This window comes from Pseudophryne corroboree, chromosome 8 (genome assembly GCF_028390025.1).
Source record: "Pseudophryne corroboree isolate aPseCor3 chromosome 8, aPseCor3.hap2, whole genome shotgun sequence".
In the NCBI taxonomy this organism is placed as follows: Eukaryota; Metazoa; Chordata; class Amphibia; order Anura; family Myobatrachidae; genus Pseudophryne; species Pseudophryne corroboree.
In genome coordinates, this window is record NC_086451.1 from 3,896,229 (window position 1) to 3,916,527 (window position 20,299).

The window sequence follows — 20,299 nt, forward strand, 5'->3', positions numbered from 1 at the left end:
ACGCAGGGAGCGCGTTAGGACGCAGCACAGACATGTATACGGGCTCTCTGACCTGATATAAACCTGGAGCATTGGAGGATTTGTGTCCTGATGAAGGTTCTGCCGCCTCCGGCAGTGTGGATGTGAGTGGAATCTGGGACCAGGCGGCTCCGTGATCTCTGTGACCTGGATGATTAATCTTAGTCCTAGAAGAAGGAGATCTCATTGTCTTAGATAAATGTACTTGGGTGTTGGTGAGAAATTCAGCGTGGGGTAATCTCTACGTGTGGGGTGTGTGTCTCCCGGGGCTTATTACCACAAGTCACACACTGCAGCCAGGATGCGTCTGTCCCAGCTGTGCGCCTTATAGTAACGTATGGCCTGGGTACCCCAGACATTGCACAGATCTACCTCCCTATAGCAGAGGGTCTCTGGTAATACAAGGTGTTGGGATGGACACACAGATCCGCTGAAGGGTGGGGGAGGGAGGGGGTGAGACGGGCAGTGGGTGTCCTTCTTGTACTTACCCTTAGGCTCGGGCTTGTCCTGTCCATGGAAATAATAATTGCTCCGCACACTCCTCCCTACAGTGTGAAACCTCTGCGCTCCGTGATCTCCTCCCACCTGAAGTCCCTCCCCAACATAAGGAGAAAAGCCGGGACTCGCCCTGCGCCACAACCGGGACTCGCTAAGACAGACCAAGAGAAGGAGGTGCCCTGGAAGGACCATGATAAGTAAGGACTCGGGTAGAAAACATGGCCGGCTCTGGAAGCTCTACCTGAATAAAGCCCCTACATAGACCGGTGCCTGTCCTCACCTAGCTGCGTTCTCGTTTTCCAGGTCCCGATTGTACATGGCGGACCTGGAGTCTGGCCTCCACTACCTCCTGCGCGTGGAGCTGGCCACACACCCCTTCCTGGAGGGAGAGAAGCTGAAAGCCTTCAAGGATTTTGTTACCATCCTGTACAAGGTGCGTGTGTCGGCATAGGAGCGTACGGCGCTGTGGGATAACCATTCGCTAAACTCGCGCTGTTTCGGCAGGTAGCTGTGGTGTCATGTGACTGGTGGACACGTAGAGGAGGTCCAGCTTTGTAGAAATGGGGTGATATGGCGGAACTGTTGCTCCCTACTGTACGTTATATGGGTAATAGGATCCCCCAGCCACAGTCTGTCCATATTGCTGTATAGTAGGGAGCGCGTTATTCCCTCCAGTACACAATCACTGAGGCGTATTCGCTGGGTACAGAGCGCACAACGGATGTGTCGCCATAGTGATGCGCAGATACCGCACTGCATTTATAATATCGGGTAATAGCAGATCCCAGATGTCTGAGCGCTCGGCGGGCTCCCAAATGGGGCAGATCAGGGTTTATTGGGTCATTAGATCATGCCACGTGAGGGAGCTTAGTGGAATAGACCTGGTCCCCGGGGGCCACGTCTTCATGCAGAACAAGACGAACCAGCTAGTGGGGAACTACAAGTTCCAGCCAGCCATGGCTCCACAATAGCAGGGAATCTGCCTCTAAGTGGTTAGTGTAGATGTCAGGGTATAGTTTGTGCATTACATATAAAGGGATTATGTACTATTATAATAGGTTCCAGAAGTAACTTCTCTCTGTCTCCACCTGTCTGTCACAAATGGTATTGCAGCACTGTACCTATATTATATTGTAAAGTCTGCTAAGGTCTGTCCCATCTTCAACATGTGGGAGTTGGGGATCGCGCCGCCCCTCCAGGGGCTCCTAGTGCTAGAGCGATAGGGCAGACCCGAGGGGACCTGCTGGGAACTGGCAAGTGTGCAGCCGCAGGAGGAGGGGCAGCGTATACCGGGTCCCTTTACTAGTATATCTCCTATATAATAGCCCAGATCTGTGACTCTGTGCCTGTGTGTATAACGCTGGGCGTGGCTAGGAGCTCTCATTGGGTTAGCAGCAGGTCTATCACACCCAGTCCACAGTTGATTGGGCGATAAACGCCCTCCCACACAGGTTGCATCCAATGGGAGGCTCTGTCCTTTGGCTGCTGTGTGTTCTCAGAGCAGGATTAGCAATGGGGCTGATGGAGCTGCAGCTCCAGGCCCACACCCCAAAATAGGCCCACTGCATCTGCAGCAACATACCCTCCAACAGTGTACACATAAACATCGCTATACTTTCAATGGAAGTTTGGAGAGCCAAACATCGGTACAGACCATAAAAGAAGGTCCTGTACCTGCCAAAAAGGTGCAGCTGGGGGTATGACGCTGCATCTGCAGCAAGTCTCTGCGCTGTACATAAGGGGAAAAAATCCTTTCTCTGACGTCCTAGTGGATGCTGGGAACTCCGTAAGGACCATGGGGAATAGACGGGCTCCGCAGGAGACTGGGCACTCTAAAAAAAAAAAAAGATTAGGTACTATCTGGTGTGCACTGGCTCCTCCCTCTATGCCCCTCCTCCAGACCTCAGTTAGAATCTGTGCCCGGCCAGAGCTGGGTGCTCCTAGTGGGCTCTCCTGAGCTTACTAGAAAAAGTATTTATTAGGTTTTTTATTTTCAGTGAGCTTCTGCTGGCAACAGACTCACTGCTACGAGGGACTGAAGGGAGAGAAGCGAACCTACCTGCTTGCAGCTAGGTTGCGCTTCTTAGGCTACTGGACACCATTAGCTCCAGAGGGTTCGAACACAGGCACCTGTCCTCGATCGTCCGTTCCCGGAGCCGCGCTGTCGTCCCCCTTGCAGAGCCGGAAGAACAGAAGCTGGAAGACGTCAAAATCGGCGGCTGAAGACTCCTGTCTTCATTAAGGTAGCGCACAGCACCGCAGCTGTGCGCCATTGCTCCCAGCACACTTACACACTCCGGTCACTGTAGGGTGCAGGGCGCTGGGGGGGGGGGGGGGGGGCGCGCCCTGGGCTGCAATTGAGATACCTTTGGCACAAAATCATACATATATACAGTCTAGCACTGTATATATGTAAAAAACCCCGCCATTATTATACACTGAAAGCGGGACAGAAGCCCGCCACTGAGGGGGCGGGGCCTTCTTCCTCAGCACACCAGCGCCATTTTCCCTTCACAGCTCCGCTGGAAGCACGCTCCCCAGGCTCTCCCTGGCAGTATCCAGGTACAAGACGGGTAAAAAAGAGAGGGGGGGCACATAAATTTAGGCGCAAATAAGATATTTAAGCAGCTATTGGGTAAATCACTTTTTATAGTGTGAATCCCTGTGTTATATAGCGCTGTGGTGTGTGCTGGCATACTCTCTCTCTGTCTCCCCAAAGGACTTTGTGGGGTCCTGTCCTCAGTCTGAGCATTCCCTGTGTGTGTGCGGTGTGTCGGTACGGCTGTGACGACATGTTTGATGAGGAAGGTTACGTGGAGGCGGAGCAAGGGCAGATAAGTGTGGTATCGCCCCCGTCGGGGCCGACACCAGATTGGATGGATATGTGGAAGGTCTTAAATGACAATGTAAACTCCTTACATAAAAGGTTTGATGACGCTGCAGCCTTGGGACAGCCGGGGTCTCAGCCCGCCCCTGCCCAGGCGACTCAGAAACCGTCAGGGGCTCATAAACGCCCTCTAGCTCAGATGGTTGACACTGATGCCGACACGGAGTCAGACTCCACTGTCGACGATGATGAGGCACATTTACAGTCTAAAATGACTAAGGCCATCCGATACATGATTATTGCAATGAAAGATGTATTACACATTTCTGAGATTAACCCTGTTAATACCAAGAGGGTTTATATGTTTGGGGAGAAAAAGCAGCCAGTGACTTTTCCCCCATCTGATGAATTAAATGAATTGTGTGAAGAAGCGTGGAGTTCCCCTGATAAGAAATTAGTGATTTCTAAGAGGTTACTGATGGCGTACCCTTTCCCGCCAACGGACAGGTTACGTTGGGAAACATCCCCTAGGGTGGACAAGGCGCTGACACGCTTATCTAAAAAGGTGGCCCTGCCGTCTCAGGATACGGCCGCCCTAAAGGAGGCTGCGGATAGAAAGCAGGAAGCTATCCTGAAGTCTGTGTATACACACTCTGGTACTCTACTGAGACCTGCTATTGCTTCAGCCTGGATGTGTAGTGCTGTAGCAGCGTGGACAGATACTCTGTCAGACGACATAGATTCCCTCGACAGAGATACTGTTTTGCTAACCCTGGGCCATATCAAAGACGTCGTCTTATATATGCGGGATGCTCAGAGGGACATTTGCCTGCTGGGCTCTAGAATTAATGCTATGTCCATTTCTGCCAGGAGGGTCTTATGGACTCGGCAATGGACAGGAGATGCTGATTCTAAAAAACACATGGAGGTTTTGCCTTATAAGGGTGAGGAATTGTTTGGGGACGGTCTGTCGGAACTCGTGTCTCAGCGACAGCTGGAAAGTCCACTTTCTTGCCTCAGGTTTCCTCACAGCCTAAGAAAGCACCGTATTATCAAATGCAGTCCTTTCGTTCCCAAAAAGGATGCACCCCTGACCCTCTTGCCTTTCTTGCCAGAGGCAGCGGTAGAGGTAAGAAGCTGCACCATGCAGCCAGTTCCCAGGAACAAAAGTCCTCCCCTGCTTCCACTAAGTCCACCGCATGACGTTGGGGCTCCACAGGCGGAGCCAGTTGCGGTGGGGGCGCGTCTCCGAAACTTCAGCAGCCAGTGGGTTCGCTCACAGGTGGATCTCTGGGCTGTACAAATTGTATCTCAGGGGTACAAGCTGGAGTTCGAAGCGACTCCCCCCCGCCGTTACCTCAAATCAGCCTTGCCAGCTTCCCTCATGGAAAGGGAGGTAGTGCTTGCGGCAATTCACAAGCTATACCTCCAGCAAGTGATTGTCAGGGTCCCCCTCCTTCAACAGGGAAGGGGTTACTATTCCACAATGTTTGTGGTACCGAAACCGGACGGTTCGGTGAGACCCATTCTGAATTTTAAAGTCCTTGAACACTTATATAAAGAAATTCAAGTTCAAAATGGAATCGCTCAGAGCGGTGATTGCAAGCCTGGAAGAGGGGGATTTTATGGTGTCGCTGGACATCAAAGATGCTTACTTGCATGTCCCCATTTACCCACTTCACCAGGAGTACCTCAGATTTCTTTTTCATCCACTAGGGGTCACTGGAGTACTCTTGGGATATGGGCGGCGTAGCAGAACAAAGGCACTGAATATTTAAATTTAGAACTCTCCACCCCTCCATATCCCAGAGTACCTCAGTGTACGAACCCAGTGTTTTTTCTGTGCTCAAAGCACTAACATCGGCTTGTGGGATTCCCACACTTGTTGGAAGATTTTATTAATTTTTCATTTTTACTTTTAATTTTTTTTTAAGAGCACATCCCTTCCCAGTTTCAAGAAAGACATGGGTCCGGGATAGTGCCGCTGCACGGGCAGCGCATGGCGTGTCGGTCCTCACAAAGAGCACCCTCACAGCCACAGACAGCCCACTGCTCCTGCAAAGAGCAGCCAGGACTAGAGAGCTGGACGGAGCTTGCACAGAAGAAGCCCCGTCGCAGCCATAGATCACTGGAAGCTGACTGAAAGCTGGACGGAGCTTACACATAGAAGCCCCGTCGCAGCCAGGACTACACAGCTGGACGGAGCTTACACAGAAGAAGCCCCGTCACAGCCATGAGTCACATCACTGAAGCTGGACGGAGCTTACACAGAAGAAGCCCGTCACAGCCATGATCAGGAGCAAGCAAGGTAGGCTGGGGAACGGGGCGGTCAGCGCAGGCTGCCGCCCCGCTATGTTGGGGTTAATATGCTGCCTCGCCGCTCATACGCCGCCAAGCCCAGCCGCTACGTCTAACAGAGAAACAGAGACGGTGACATCAAGCCGCCCGTCCCAGCGCTCCGTTCGGCCGCCCAGCTCCGTCCGGCCGCACAGCAGGGGGGGAAGCCATACTCAGTCTCAGTATGACCGCCGCTCCGGCACCTTCCATCCACAAAGTACTAGTGCAGGCCTCCCGCAGAGAGTCGGCCGCCCAGCTACGTCCGGCCGCCCAGCGCCATACAGCCGCAGCTCCCTCAGTCTCCGTACAGAGACGGTGACATGCCAGTGCAGGCTTCCCGCAGACACAGCGTTACAGGGGGGAAGAGGCACGGTGGAAGCTGGCGGATCAAATATATCAACAGCAGGGTATATATATATATATATATATATATATATCACAGGTATTTATAAGGTATTGTACCTGTCCTGGCAGTAATAGGCTATTGAATCTATATTACTGTCTGTGAATAGGCTATTGAGCCTATATATTAATGGCTGTTATTAACACTGTAAATAGGCTAGGGAGCCTATATTAAGGTCGGTGGTATCACTGTATAATAGGCTATTGAGCCTATATTAATGCTGTATAAATATATTAATGTATGTAATTATCATAGGCTATGAGCTTAGATATATTTATTCATAGAGCATGTGTTGTACCCGGCCTGTGATTATACTGTATAATATATTAACACGGAAACAATTGTAATTTGTTCTGTGATTATCAGGGTCAGCATGGCAAAGGGGCCATTTTAACCATGCTTCCTGTTGTTTTCCAGTTTGTAATTCTGGAACATTCCTGCCTTACATCTCTAAGCCACCAGAGGCGCAGGGGTGTTAGTGGGAATTTGGTTCGGATTTCACATGCCCATGTGAACTGCTTTTCACATAAGAATACTCTTGTTTCTCTTCAGAGCGAATAAATCTTTCGCCTTTTACTAAAGATTTCCGTAGAGAGGAACAACCATGAGTTTCATATACAATAAAATATATATATGACACATAATAACTTCAATAAGTCGGGCAAGTGTCTGTCCGTTGCCTATTGTGGTGTCTGTCTGAATAGCGAGTGAGGCTCTAGCGCAGACTAAAAATAATTTTAAAAATCCTATAAGCATGGGCAATTCAAATTAAAAGAGCGGTAACATCTGAGTCTCGGAAGTACTCCGCCTGCTCTAACAAAAGACAGTCTTTCCAAAGGGCCAATTTCCCTTTGGGTACCAGGGTGTTTATTTAACTGGTCTTATAATTTAATGCACGATTCTATGTCAGATCTCACACCGATAACTACGAGTGAGAAGGGTACATTAGACCAGCACTCAGATAGTGCGGGGTTGTTGACGTACATTGCTAAATCCCAGTCAATGTCTCCATTTTTACAAAGACTGAGTAGACTTTGACCACTATTTAATCCTTTCCAAAATGACGCGATCCGCCATTGGTAAATGCGTCTGTGTCAAACATTATAAAGACCCAAGATACATTTGGGTCACTAGACTCTATGTATGCAAACAATGAGATAACTGTTAAAAGAAGCTGTAGAGTATATCTGTAAAGCTTCTACTAACGCCGGTTACTTCGATTCTCACTTTTCATCGTCGCTAGTTTCAGCACGACAAGGCCAGAGCTTGTTTGGTCCTAAATTTGATATTCAGCCATTACCGCATTCCGTATCAAAACGGAAATACTTGTGCCGGCGTTTAGTCCCTTTAGACTTCAGTTTTTTCCAGGCGGTGGTACAAAACAGTCACGCCTTGTAACGACAGGACGCTACAGTCAGCAAGCCAGTGGTTTGATGACCTCTTTTCCAATTGTGGAAGCGCGTCTTTACATGTTACATTTGCGGGGGTTCCAGACTTCAACTCATGGATGTCTCAGCTATTTACAGATTAAAGGACAAGACTGCCTCTGTCGAACGGTTTGGCAGGTTGCCATTTAGTCTCTGCTGGTTTTCAGCTGTCTTTATAATCCAGGCAGTAGTACACCAACAGAGTCAGGGTTACTTATTCCCCTCTGTTTGAGCAAAACCAGACAGCTCCGTCGCAATCTCAATCAGCAAGTCACTTACTGCAGTTTGAAAATGGAATTTCTGCGGTTAGTATTTTGCTTATTAGAGCCACAAAATTGCATAATTGCATTTGATCTTCACAATGCGTATTTACCCATTCCGGTTTGTTCATCACAGGTTCTAGCGTTTGCAAAACGCCACAACCATTAACCATTTCAGGTCTACCGTTTCTTGTCGCCTCGGGTATTTACCAAAGTGATGTTGGTGATGATAGCTCATCTCAGAGTCCTGATAGACATAAGAACTCTGTCTCAACAGAGTTCCTCTATCTTAGACGATCTGCTCATAAGAACTCTGTCTCAACAAAGTTCCTCTAACTTGCGCTACTAATGTATACTGCGGTGGCAGATCAAGTTCAAAAACAATCGCATCTAATTCCGTCTAAACGACGTCAATTCCTAGGTAAGATTATAAATACGGTAAATCGAAGACATTTACCTACTACACCAGCAAGAACAAATGTACATCTAGTAATTAGTGCAAAACACGCACACTAGCGGTACATTGCTGTATTCGCCAACACGCGCACTAGCGGTACATTGCTGGATTCGCCTGTTAAGAATAATGATGTGTTTCAAAGCGATTTAGTTCGCCGGCCTTCACTCGCGTTTCCCACAGAGGGGCGAGGGTGTATATAATCTGGACGAGAGTCTCAGAGGTTCAGGAGTTGTAGTTAAAAAAGATCAGCGACAGAGGTTCTGAAACGGATCACGACAGATTGCTGTCGATAAATGTCCTGGAACTCCGTGCATTTTACAATGCACTACATGCTTCGCTTTCAGTCTGACCAACAGTCAGACAACGCAACGGGAGTTGCATACACAACAACCAGAGAGAACCAAGAAGCCGCATGGCAATGCGGCAGGTAACTCGAATCCTCAATTGCCCAGAACACCATTATGTGATAATGTCAACGGGGTTCATTCCGCGAGTGGACATCTGTTAGACAGATGATCTCACCCGTCAGGATTTAGATCCTGAAAACTGGACATTACATCCAGAGGTGTTTCATATGTGAGTCCACAGAAGGGGGTTACCCTCAGGTATACATGATGGCATCTCGCCACAATTACAGCTCAGTATGTGTACAGAACGACAGATCACAAGGGCAGTGGCGGTGGAGTCTCTCACATTCGTGTGGTCATTTAGCATCGTGTATCTGGCTCCACCATTTTCCGCTGCTCTCTCCGTTGCCAAAACGGATCATAAGACAGTTCGTCACAGTCATACTAGTGATATCTCATGGGTTTCGGAGAGCTTGCTTCTCGAATCTCCAAGGAATACTTGCACACGATCTTGGCCCGCTCATAATACGTCCAGCCTGTTACAACAGGGAACGTTCTTTTACCCATAGTTACCTATGTACCTATTACCTATGTACCGCAGCTGCGGTTGACGGGGTGAGGGTTCAGACCGCCCTCTTAAGAAAAGAAATAGGGCATTACAGTATTATACCAACCATGTTACGAGCTAGTAAGCCGCTTAAGGCAGCTTATTATTACAAAATTTGGTGTGCTTACATAGGTGGTAAAGCTCGGAAGTTTCCGACATCATCCTTCAAGTTACCCGTATTCTGTTAAACGGGGTGGGATGGAAAACTGCGTTTATCTGCACTGAGGGTGCAGGTATCTGTGTGGTCAACTTATTTTCAAAGACGTTTGACTCTATTGCGTCTGTACACACCTTTCTACAAGGTGTCATCAAAGTGCAGCCTCCATTTATCCCATCTACAGCGCCAGGTGACTTGAGGTTGGGTTCAGATTTCTTACAGTTTTCATATTTTGAACCCTTACAATAAATGGGGATTAAGTTTCTCACTTGGGAAAACATTTTTCTTCTAGCCTTAGCTTCGGCAAGGGTTTTGTTTTCATATTTGGGTGCCTTGTATTCCAAGCCACCGTATTTGAGTTTTCTCATGACAAAGCAGATCTTCGGACGAATTCCGCTTTATTATTCTTCACATCAATAAACCAATAGTGGTTCCTGTGTGGACAGCACATTCTAGAATTCTGAATGTGGTACACGCATTACGCGTTTATATATGTCCCGAACGTCTACAGTACGTGATACGGATACGTTGTTTGTTCTCTATAATGCTGCCAACTGGGGTTAGCCAGTTTCTCAGCAGACATTATCCAGTGGGATAATAATAATGACTACAAGTCAGGCTTACTTTAAGGCTAAGTTACAATAATGACTACAAGTCAGGCTTACTTTAAGGCTAAGTTACAATCGCCTACGTCAGTAATAGCTCATCCCACAGGTTCTGTGGGAATGTCAGACCCAGCGGGTCGTGGAGCGTCTACAACGCGGCTACATAGCCTTCAGTGCACACGTTTGTGCACGTTTACACGTTATGAATGGTTGCGGCATCAGCATCTAGCTTTGGCTGCCTACTGTTACAAGTGTCAAACAGCTCTCCCGCCCACGAGGGAAGCTTTGGTACGTCCCAAGAGTACTCCAGTGACCCCTAGTGGATGAAAAAGAAAATAGGATTTTGGTACTTACCAGGTAAATCCTTTTCTTTGAATCCATAGGGGGCACTGGACGCCCACCCAGAGCAGTTTTACCTGGGTTGTTTTAAGCTCAGAGGAGCTTAGGGTAACACGTTTTACCTGGTTTGTATTAAGCTCAAAGGAGCTTATGGTAACACATTTTCACCGATTGGTTCAAACTATAAAGGTCTATCGGTTATGCTGTCAACTGTTTAGTTGACACTAACGTTATGGGTCAACTTTGTTGTTGTCCGTTATGTTATAGAAATTCTCCATTGTCAACCTCTCTATAGTAGTTCGCTCAGTAAAAACTCTGGGTTCGTACACTGAGGTACTCTAGGGATATGGAGGGGTGGAGAGTTCTAAATTTAAATATTCAGTGCCTTTGTTCTGCTACGCCGCCCATATCCCAAGAGTACTCCAGTGCCCCCTATGGATTCAAAGAAAAGGATTTACCTGGTAAGTACCAAAATCCTATTTTGTGGTACAGGACTGTCATTACCAATTCCAGACGTTGCCGTTTGGCCTGTCCACGGCACCGAGAATATTTACCAAGGTAATGGCCGAAATGATGATACTCCTTCGGCAGAAGGGAGTTATAATTATCCCGTACTTGGACGATCTCCTCATAAAGGCGAGGTCCAGGGAGCAGTTGTTGATCAGCGTAACACTCTCTCAGGAAGTGTTACTACAGCACGGTTGGATTCTGAATGTTCCAAAGTCGCAGCTGATTCCTACGACGCGTCTGCTTTTCCTGGGAATGATTCTGGACACAGAACAGAAGAAGGTGTTTCTCCCGGTGGAGAAGGCCCAGGAATTAGCATCTCTGGTCAGGGACCTCCTGAAACCAAAACAGGTATCGGTGCATCACTGCACGCGAGTCCTGGGAAAGATGGTGGCTTCATACGAAGCCATTCCCTTCGGCAGGTTCCATGCGAGGATCTTTCAGTGGGATCTGTTAGACAAATGGTCCGGATCGCATCTTCAGATGAATCGGCTGATCACCCTGTCCCCAAGGGCCAGGGTGTCTCTTCTGTGGTGGCTGCAGAGTGCTCACCTTCTCGAGGGCCGCATGTTCGGCATACAGGACTGGGTCCTGGTGACCACGGATGCAAGCCTCCGAGGGTGGGGGCAGTCACTCAGGGAAGAAACTTCCAAGGGCTGTGGTCAAGTCTGGAGACTTCTCTACACATAAATATACTGGAACTAAGGGCCATTTACAACGCCCTGAGTCAAGCAGAGCCTTTGCTTCAAAACCGGCCAGTGCTGATTCAGTCAGACAACATCATGGCGGTCGCCCATGTAAACCGCCAGGGCGGCACAAGAAGCAGAATGGCAATGGCGGAAGCCACAAAGATTCTTCGATGGGCGGAGAATCACGTGCAAGCACTATCAGCAGTGTTCATTCCGGGAGTGGACAACTGGGAAGCAGACTTCCTCAGCAGACACGACCTCCACCCGGGAGAGTGGGGACTTCATCAAGAAGTTTTCCAACTGATTGCAAACCGATGGGAACTGCCACAGGTGGACATGATGACGTCCCGCCTCAACAAAAAGCTAAAAAGATATTGCGCCAGGTCAAGGGACCCTCAGGCGATAGCTGTGGACGCCCTAGTGACACCGTGGGTGTACCAGTCGGTATATGTGTTTCCTCCTCTTCCTCTCATACCAAAAGTACTGAGAATAGTAAGAAGGAGAGGAATAAGAACAATACTCATTGTTCCGGACTGGCCAAGAAGGACTTGGTATCCGGATCTGCAAGAAATGCTCACAGAGGACCCATGGCCTCTACCTCTCAGAAAGGACCTGCTGCAACAAGGGCCCTGTCTGTTCCAAGACTTACCGCGGCTGCGTTTGACGGCATGACGGTTGAACGCCGGATCCTAGCGGAAAAAGGCATTCCAGATGAAGTTATGACGTGACCGCAAAACATTATCACCGTATATGGCGGTAGTATGTTGCTTGGTGTGAGGCCAGGAAGACCTCTACGGAGGAATTCCAGCTGGGTCGATTCCTGCACTTCCTACAGTCAGGGGTGACTATGGGCCTAAAATTGGGGTCCATAAAGGTCCAGATTTCGGCCCTATCCATTTTCTTTCAAAAAGAACTGGCTTCACTGCCTGAAGTTCAGACATTTGTTAAGGGAGTGCTGCATATTAAGCCCCCTTTTGTGCCTCCAGTGGCACCCTGGGATCCTAACGTTGTGTTGGATTTCCTGAAATCACACTGGTTTGAGCCACTTAAAACCGTGGAACTAAAATATCTCACGTGGAAAGTGGTCATGCTGTTGGCCTTGGCATCGGCTAGGCGTGTGTCGGAATTGGCGGCTTTGTCATGTAAAAGCCCATATCTGATCTTCCATATGGACAGGGCAGAATTGAGGACTCGTCCACAATTTCTCCCAAAGGTGGTGTCATCGTTTCATTTGAACCAACCTATTGTGGTGCCTGCGGCTACTAGGGACTTGGAGGACTCCAAGTTGCTGGACGTAGTCCGGGCTTTGAAGATATGTTTCCAGAACGGCTGGAGTCAGGAAAACTGACTCGCTGTTTATCTTGCATGCACCCAACAAGCTGGGTGCTCCTGCTTCAAAGCAAACTATTGCTCGTTGGATTTGTAGTACAATTCAGCTTGCTCATTCTGCGGCTGGACTGCCGCATCCAAAATCTGTGAAAGCCCATTCCACGAGGAAGGTGGGCTCATCTTGGGCGGCTGCCCGAGGGGTCTCGGCTTTACAGCTTTGCCGAGCTGCTACTTGGTCGGGTTCAAACACATTTGCTAAATTCTACAAGTTTGATACCCTGGCTGAGGAGGACCTGGAGTTCTCTCATTCTGTGCTGCAGAGTCATCCGCACTCTCCCGCCCGTTTGGGAGCTTTGGTATTATCCCCATGGTCCTGACGGAGTCCCAGCATCCACTAGGACGTCAGAGAAAATAAGATTTTACTTACCGATAATTCTATTTCTCGTAGTCCGTAGTGGATGCTGGGCGCCCATCCCAAGTGCGGATTATCTGCAATACTTGTACATAGTTACAAAAATCGGGTTATTATTGTTGGGAGCCATCTTTTCAGAGGCTCCTTCTGTTATCATGCTGTTAACTGGGTTCAGATCACAAGTTGTACGGTGTGATTGGTGTGGCTGGTATGAGTCTTACCCGGGATTCAAAATCCTTCCTTATTGTGTACGCTCGTCCGGGCACAGTATCCTAACTGAGGCTTGGAGGAGGGTCATAGGGGGAGGAGCCAGTGCACACCAGCTAGTCCTAAAGCTTTTACTTTGTGCCCAGTCTCCTGCGGAGCCGCTATTCCCCATGGTCCTTGCGGAGTACCCAGCATCCACTACGGACTACGAGAAATAGATTTACCGGTGAGTAAATTCTTATGGGGGTCATTCTGACCTGATCGCTCGCTGCAGTTCATCGCAGTGCAGCGATCAGGTCAGAACTGCACATGCACCAGCTCCGCAGTGCGTCGGCACATGGCTGACAGCCGACTGCTTTCGTTGCCTAGTGATCACCTCTGTTTGATTGACGGGCAGAGGCAGTCGCTGGGTAGGAGGGGGCGGCACGGCGGCGTTGGCTCACCGTTTTGTGCAGTGGTGGGGGGCCTGACATGCGGGGCGGACTAACCCTGTGCTGGGGCCACCCCCCGCATGTCCGTGTAAGTGATCGTAGCTGGGCTATATTTAGCACAGCTATGATCAGGTCGGAATGACCCCTTATGTCCTGCTGCCAGTCCGCCTGCCCCCCTCGGCATCAACAATCCCCACTCCCTAGCTGCGGCGCAGGTGGAACAAAAGCTGCTGCGGCCACCAGCATAGATGTGTATGAAAGCGTTGCAGCGGAAGCCTTTCATAGCCCTCCCTGCGCCACATACTCTCTGAGACCCGGAGCCTCCTCTGCGTGTGATGTCACAGAAGTGCCTCCCAGCCACAGCCGCACCCAGATCCCCAGAGGCCCCGACTCCGCAACACAGCACCTGGGCTGCCGGCCTGGACGCCCCGATATGGCTAATGTAACGGATAGAGAGGGTGATATCACGGAGGGTAATGTCTGGACGCTGAATCAATGTAAAAGGTGACAGTGCAGTGCAGTGCAGTGCAGTGGGTGTGCGGGGTCACTACACTGCACAGCACTCTCACCTTTTATATTGATTCAGCCAGTCACACAGTTCTGCCAGCCAGTCACTATTGTTATCACCAGTGTCCCAACGCGTCGCATTACAGGGAAGTAGACGCACTAAATAAACTACAGCTCCCAGCAGCCCTTAGCACCGAAGCATTCCGACCCTTAAGGGCTGCTGGGAGCCGTAGTTTATTGCGTACATCTTCTTCCCTGTAATGCGGCGCGTTGGGATACCGGCGCTAACAATAGTGACTGGCTGCTGTGCGAGTCTCCGGGAGAGCCACTGCCAAAGGGAGGACAGCAGCTTAGCTGCTTCCAGGAGGAGAAGCATTACCCGACCCTCCCCCACTCGCAGTACCTCCGGGCCCCATACTCGGCACCCCTACACCCCCCCCCCCCCCCTTCCCCCACCAGCCACGGTGGTTCCGGACCTCCTCCCCCACCCGCGGCGCCCCCGCACTCGCGGTGGCTGCAGACCCCCTCCCCCACCTGCAGCACCCCTACACCTGCCCGACCCGCGGTGGCTCCGATCCCGCGCCCGCCCCTCCCCCACCACCGCATCAGCCCCTCCCCCACAACCACGGCACCCGCCACTCCCCCAACCACAGCACCTACTAGGTGATTCACCAGGCCACTTGCCGTTGCAAGGGGCTACAACCCCTTAACCATCGCATGCCCTTTATCCGTGCAATATTTAACCACTCCCACAATTATGATTGGATGTAATACTCCATATAATACAAATATTGCACGCCACAAGGGTGTGCAAGGGTTAAGGGGGCGTAGCCCCTCACGACGGTGTGAAGAGCGCCCGTAGGGCTTGATGAATCACCCAGTGATGTAATACTAAGACGCCTGTTATCCTTTTCCCGTGACCTCTGTTTTCATGACTATTGTGCGATTAGTTACAGAACGCTCTGCGTGAATGTCCGCCAGTAATTGTGTGCGCTATACGGTAATCTTCCTGTGTTGGCGCGCAGCGTTTTTTCGGGACACACTTTGCGCTGTGACTATCGCGCTGTTCTGACTTACGATGATTATTCATAGAAGAGGACAGTGAGGAATAATATAACCAGGTGAAATGAGAAGAAGCGAATGTCTCATCCCGATGTGTCTGCTCCGCCCCCCAGGACTCGGACGCAGTCTTCTCCTCACAGCACCCGCAGTAGGAAACGGTCGCCCTGTCTCTATAGGACATAAACATGTAGAAGTAAATATAACACCGGTGGGGGAGGTGGGTGGGGGGGGGGGGTGCCGGCAGCGTCTTATAGGCCAGGCGGAGCAGGTGAGAACGCGCTCTAATCTGTGTTGCTGACTGCGTGCGGCTGGGCAGACGCGCTCCTGACAGATTCCCACCCAATGGGATGAGGAGCTCGGCGGTCTGTGTCCCCATTCCCTGCGGATAGCGTAGTGCTAATCTGTCATCTTATCTGCACTCTGGTGCTGGCCGCAGGATAATGCTTTTAGCAGATAAGTCTCAATGTCCTCAAATGGTTACAGCAGATGCCGGAGCCCTGTTGTGTCTGCGGCAGCCGTGCGCGGTTATCTCTCGCAGAATATAGACTATAGAAATAAATAAAGCATACGAGTTGTCCCATTATGCCGTAGGGTGAGGAGGACCCGGAGGCTTTGCAATTTACTAACCTTTCCAATCGCATAATGTACATCCTGATGGAGAATCTCCTGATATAACGGCACGCCTGGTAATTGGTGTGATTTTTAATGTGTTCGGCGTTGCATGGCGTGTGTTAGAGGTGGGTGTTACTCCTGTATATTGCTGTGGAGGAGCTGCTCTGCTGCGTGGTGGGAGGGGCTCTGGCTGGCGTAGTCCTGTATATTGCTGTGGAGGAGCTGCTCTGCTGCGTGGTGGGAGGGGCTCTGGCTGGCGTAGTCCTGTATATTGCTGTGGAGGAGCTGCTCTGCTGCGTGGTGGGAGGGGCTTTGGCTGGCATAGTCCTGTATATTGCTGTGGAGGAGCTGCTGTGCTGCGTGGTGGGAGGGGCTCTGGCTGGCGTAGTCCTGTATATTGCTGTGGAGGAGCTGCTCTGCTGCGTGGTGGGAGGGGCTTTGGCTGGCATAGTCCTGTATATTGCTGTGGAGGAGCTGCTGTGCTGCGTGGTGGGAGGGGCTCTGGCTGGCATAGTCCTGTATATTGCTGTGGAGGAGCTGCTGCGCTGCGTGGTGGGAGGGGCTCTGGCTGGTGTAGTCCTGTGTATTGCTGTGGAGGAGCTGATGCGCTGCGTGGTGGGAGGGGCTCTGGCTGGTGTAGTCCTGTGTATTGCTGTGGAGGAGCTGATGCGCTGCGTGGTGGGAGGGGCTCTGGCTGGTGTAGTCCTGTGTATTGCTGTAGAGGAGCTGCTGTGCTGCGTGGTGGGAGGGGCTCTGGCTGGCATAGTCCTGTATATTGCTGTAGAGGAGCTGCTGTGCTGCGTGGTGGGAGGGGCTCTGGCTGGTGTAGTCCTGTGTATTGCGATGGAGGAGCTGCTGTGCTGCGTGGTGGGAGGGGCTCTGGCTGGCGTAGTCCTGTATATTGCGGTGAAGGAGCTGCTGCGCTTCGTGGTGGGAGGGGCTCTGGCTGGCGTAGTCCTGTATATTGCGGTGAAGGAGCTGCTGCGCTTCGTGGTGGGAGGGGCTCTGGCTGGTGTAGTCCTGTGTATTGCTGTGGAGGAGCTGCTGCGCTTCGTGGTGGGAGGGGCTCTGGCTGGCGTAGTCCTGTATATTGCGGTGAAGGAGCTGATGCGCTGCGTGGTGGGAGGGGCTCTGGCTGGCATAGTCCTGTGTATTGCTGTAGAGGAGCTGCTGCGCTGCGTGGTGGGAGGGGCTCTGGCTGGTGTAGTCCTGTGTATTGCTGTAGAGGAGCTGCTGCGCTGCGTGGTGGGAGGGGCTCTGGCTGGCATAGTCCTGTGTATTGCGGTGGAGGAGCTGATGCGCTGCGTGGTATTGTATTATAGTTACTGTATTCCGCCTGCCAGCCAGGGACCTCCTACGTTGTTGGAAAGGGGGATAATAGAGGACATGTCTGTTACTGGATCCATTACACAATGAGGGGGAATTCTCATTCATATCCTGTGTGACTGTTTCCGTTCTGTGAGTGACCCCAGACTCCCTCTCTGCTCTCAGCTGTTCCCAGGGCGCCCCCATGTGGTCAAGCTGCTAGAAACGCTGCAGGAGTGGCTGGTAAGCATGCCTCTGGACAAGATCCCTTATGACGCCATCTTGGATCTGGTCAACAACAAAATGCGAGTGAGTAATAATGTGTCTGAGAGCTGAGGGGAGGAGGGGCTCATATCAGCCATCCATGCCGCATGTATACCCAGCCCGCGCCATGCGCAGTGATGTCATACATGTATACCCAGCCCGCGCCATGCGCAGTGATGTCATACATGTATACCCAGCCCGCGCCATGCTCAGTGATGTCATACAGGTATACCCAGCCCACGCCATGCTCGGTGATGTCAGGGGATGGATGGCGGTGTCATACATGTATACCCAGCCCGCACCATGCGCAGTGATGTCAGGGGATTTATGGCGTTGTCATACAGGTATACCCAGCCCCCGCCATGCGCAGTGATGTCGGGATTTATGGCGGTGTCATACATGTATACCCAGCCTGCGCCAAGCGCAGTGATGTCGGGACGGATGGCGGTCTCATACATGTATACCCAGCCCGCGCCATGCTCAGTGATGTCAGGGGATGGATGGCGGTGTCATACATGTATACCCAGCCCGCGCCATGCGCAGTGATGTCAGGGGATTTATGGCGGTGTCATACATGTATACCCAGCCCGCGCCATGCTCAGTGATGTCAGGGGATGGATGGCGGTCTCATACATGTATACCCAGCCCGCGCCATGCTCAGTGATGTCAGGGGATGGATGGCGGTGTCATACATGTATACCCTGCCCGCGCCATGCGCAGTGATGTCAGGGGATTTATGGCGGTGTCATACATGTATACCCAGCCCGCGCCATGCTCAGTGATGTCATACATATATACCCAGCCCGCGCCATGCTCAGTGATGTCAGGGGATGGATGGCGGTCTCATACATGTATACCCAGCCCGTGCCATGCTCAGTGATGTCAGGGGATGATGGCGGTGTCATACATGTATACCCAGCCTGCGCCATGCTCAGTGATGTCATACATGTATACCCAGCCCGCGCCATGCTCAGTGATGTCATACATGTATACCCAGCCCGCGCCATGCTCAGTGATGTCAGGGGATGGATGGCGGTGTCATACATGTATACCCTGCCCGCGCCATGCGCAGTGATGTCAGGGGATTTATGGCGGTGTCATACATGTATACCCAGCCCGCGCCATGCTCAGTGATGTCATACATGTATACCCAGCCCGCGCCATGCTCAGTGATGTCAGGGGATGGATGGCGGTCTCATACATGTATACCCAGCCCGTGCCATGCTCAGTGATGTCAGGGGATGGATGGCGGTGTCATACATGTATACCCAGCCTGCGCCATGCTCAGTGATGTCATACATGTATACCCAGCCCGCGCCATGCTCAGTGATGTCATACAGGTATACCCAGCCCACGCCATGCTCAGTGATGTCAGGGGATGGATGGCGGTGTCATACATGTATACCCAGCCCGCGCCATGCTCAGTGATGTCATACATGTATACCCAGCCCGCGCCATGCTCAGTGATGTCAGGGGATGGATGGCGGTGTCATACATGTATACCCAGCCATGCTCAGTGATGTCATACATGTATACCCAGCCCGCGCCATGCGCAGTGATGTCAGGGGATGGATGGCGGTGTCATACATGTATACCCAGCCCGCGCCATGCTCAGTAATGTCATACATGTATACCCAGCCCGCGCCATGCTCAGTGATGTCAGGGGATGGATGGCGGTGTCATACATGTATACCCTGCCCGCGCCATGCGCAGTGATGTCAGGGGATTTATGGCGGTGTCATACATGTATACCCAGCCCGCGCCATGCTCAGTGATGTCATACATGTATACCCAGCCCGCGCCATGCTCAGTGATGTCAGGGGATGGATGGCGGTCTCATACATGTATACCCAGCCCGTGCCATGCTCAGTAATGTCAGGGGATGGATGGCGGTGTCATACATGTATACCCAGCCTGCGCCATGCTCAGTGATGTCATACATGTATACCCAGCCCGCGCCATGCTCAGTGATGTCATACAGGTATACCCAGCCCACGCCATGCTCAGTGATGTCAGGGGATGGATGGCGGTGTCATACATGTATACCCAGCCCGCGCCATGCTCAGTGATGTCATACATGTATACCCAGCCCGCGCCATGCTCAGTGATGTCAGGGGATGGATGGCGGTGTCATACATGTATACCCAGCCATGCTCAGTGATGTCATACATGTATACCCAGCCCGCGCCATGCGCAGTGATGTCAGGGGATGGATGGCGGTGTCATACATGTATACCCAGCCCGCGCCATGCTCAGTAATGTCATACATGTATACCCAGCCCGCGCCATGCTCAGTGATGTCAGGGGATGGATGGCGGTGTCATACATGTATACCCAGCCCTCGCCATGCTCAGTGATGTCATACATGTATACCCAGCCCGCGCCATGCTCAGTGATGTCAGGGGATGGATGGCGGTGTCATACATGTATACCCAGCCCGCGCCATGCTCAGTGATGTCAGGGGATGGATGGCGGTGTCATACATGTATACCCAGCCCGTGCCATGCGCAGTGATGTCATACATGTATACCCAGCCCGCGCCATGCTCAGTGATGTCAGGGGATTTATGGCGGTGTCATACATGTATACCCAGCCCGCGCCATGCGCAGTGATGTCAGGGGATGGATGGCGGTCTCATACATGTATACCCAGCCTGCGCCATGCTCAGTGATGTCAGGGGATGGATGGCGGT

The 20,299-nt window shown here is 51.4% G+C and overlaps 1 protein-coding gene and 1 non-coding gene across 2 annotated transcripts in view; both read left to right on the plus strand.

Moving 5' to 3' along the window:
* QSOX2 (quiescin sulfhydryl oxidase 2) overlaps nucleotides 1-20,299 on the plus strand; it is a 73,318-nt gene that overhangs the window by 22,268 nt on the left and 30,751 nt on the right. The window contains exons 7-9 of the mRNA XM_063935830.1: nucleotides 570-713; nucleotides 820-949; nucleotides 17,530-17,652. Of these exons, the coding sequence (XP_063791900.1) occupies nucleotides 570-713; nucleotides 820-949; nucleotides 17,530-17,652 (397 nt within the window). The remainder of the gene's footprint in view (nucleotides 1-569; nucleotides 714-819; nucleotides 950-17,529; nucleotides 17,653-20,299) is intronic.
* Nucleotides 6,616-6,728, plus strand: LOC134953776 (U5 spliceosomal RNA). The gene has a single exon (XR_010185775.1). It is a non-coding gene; the product is annotated as a U5 spliceosomal RNA (small nuclear RNA).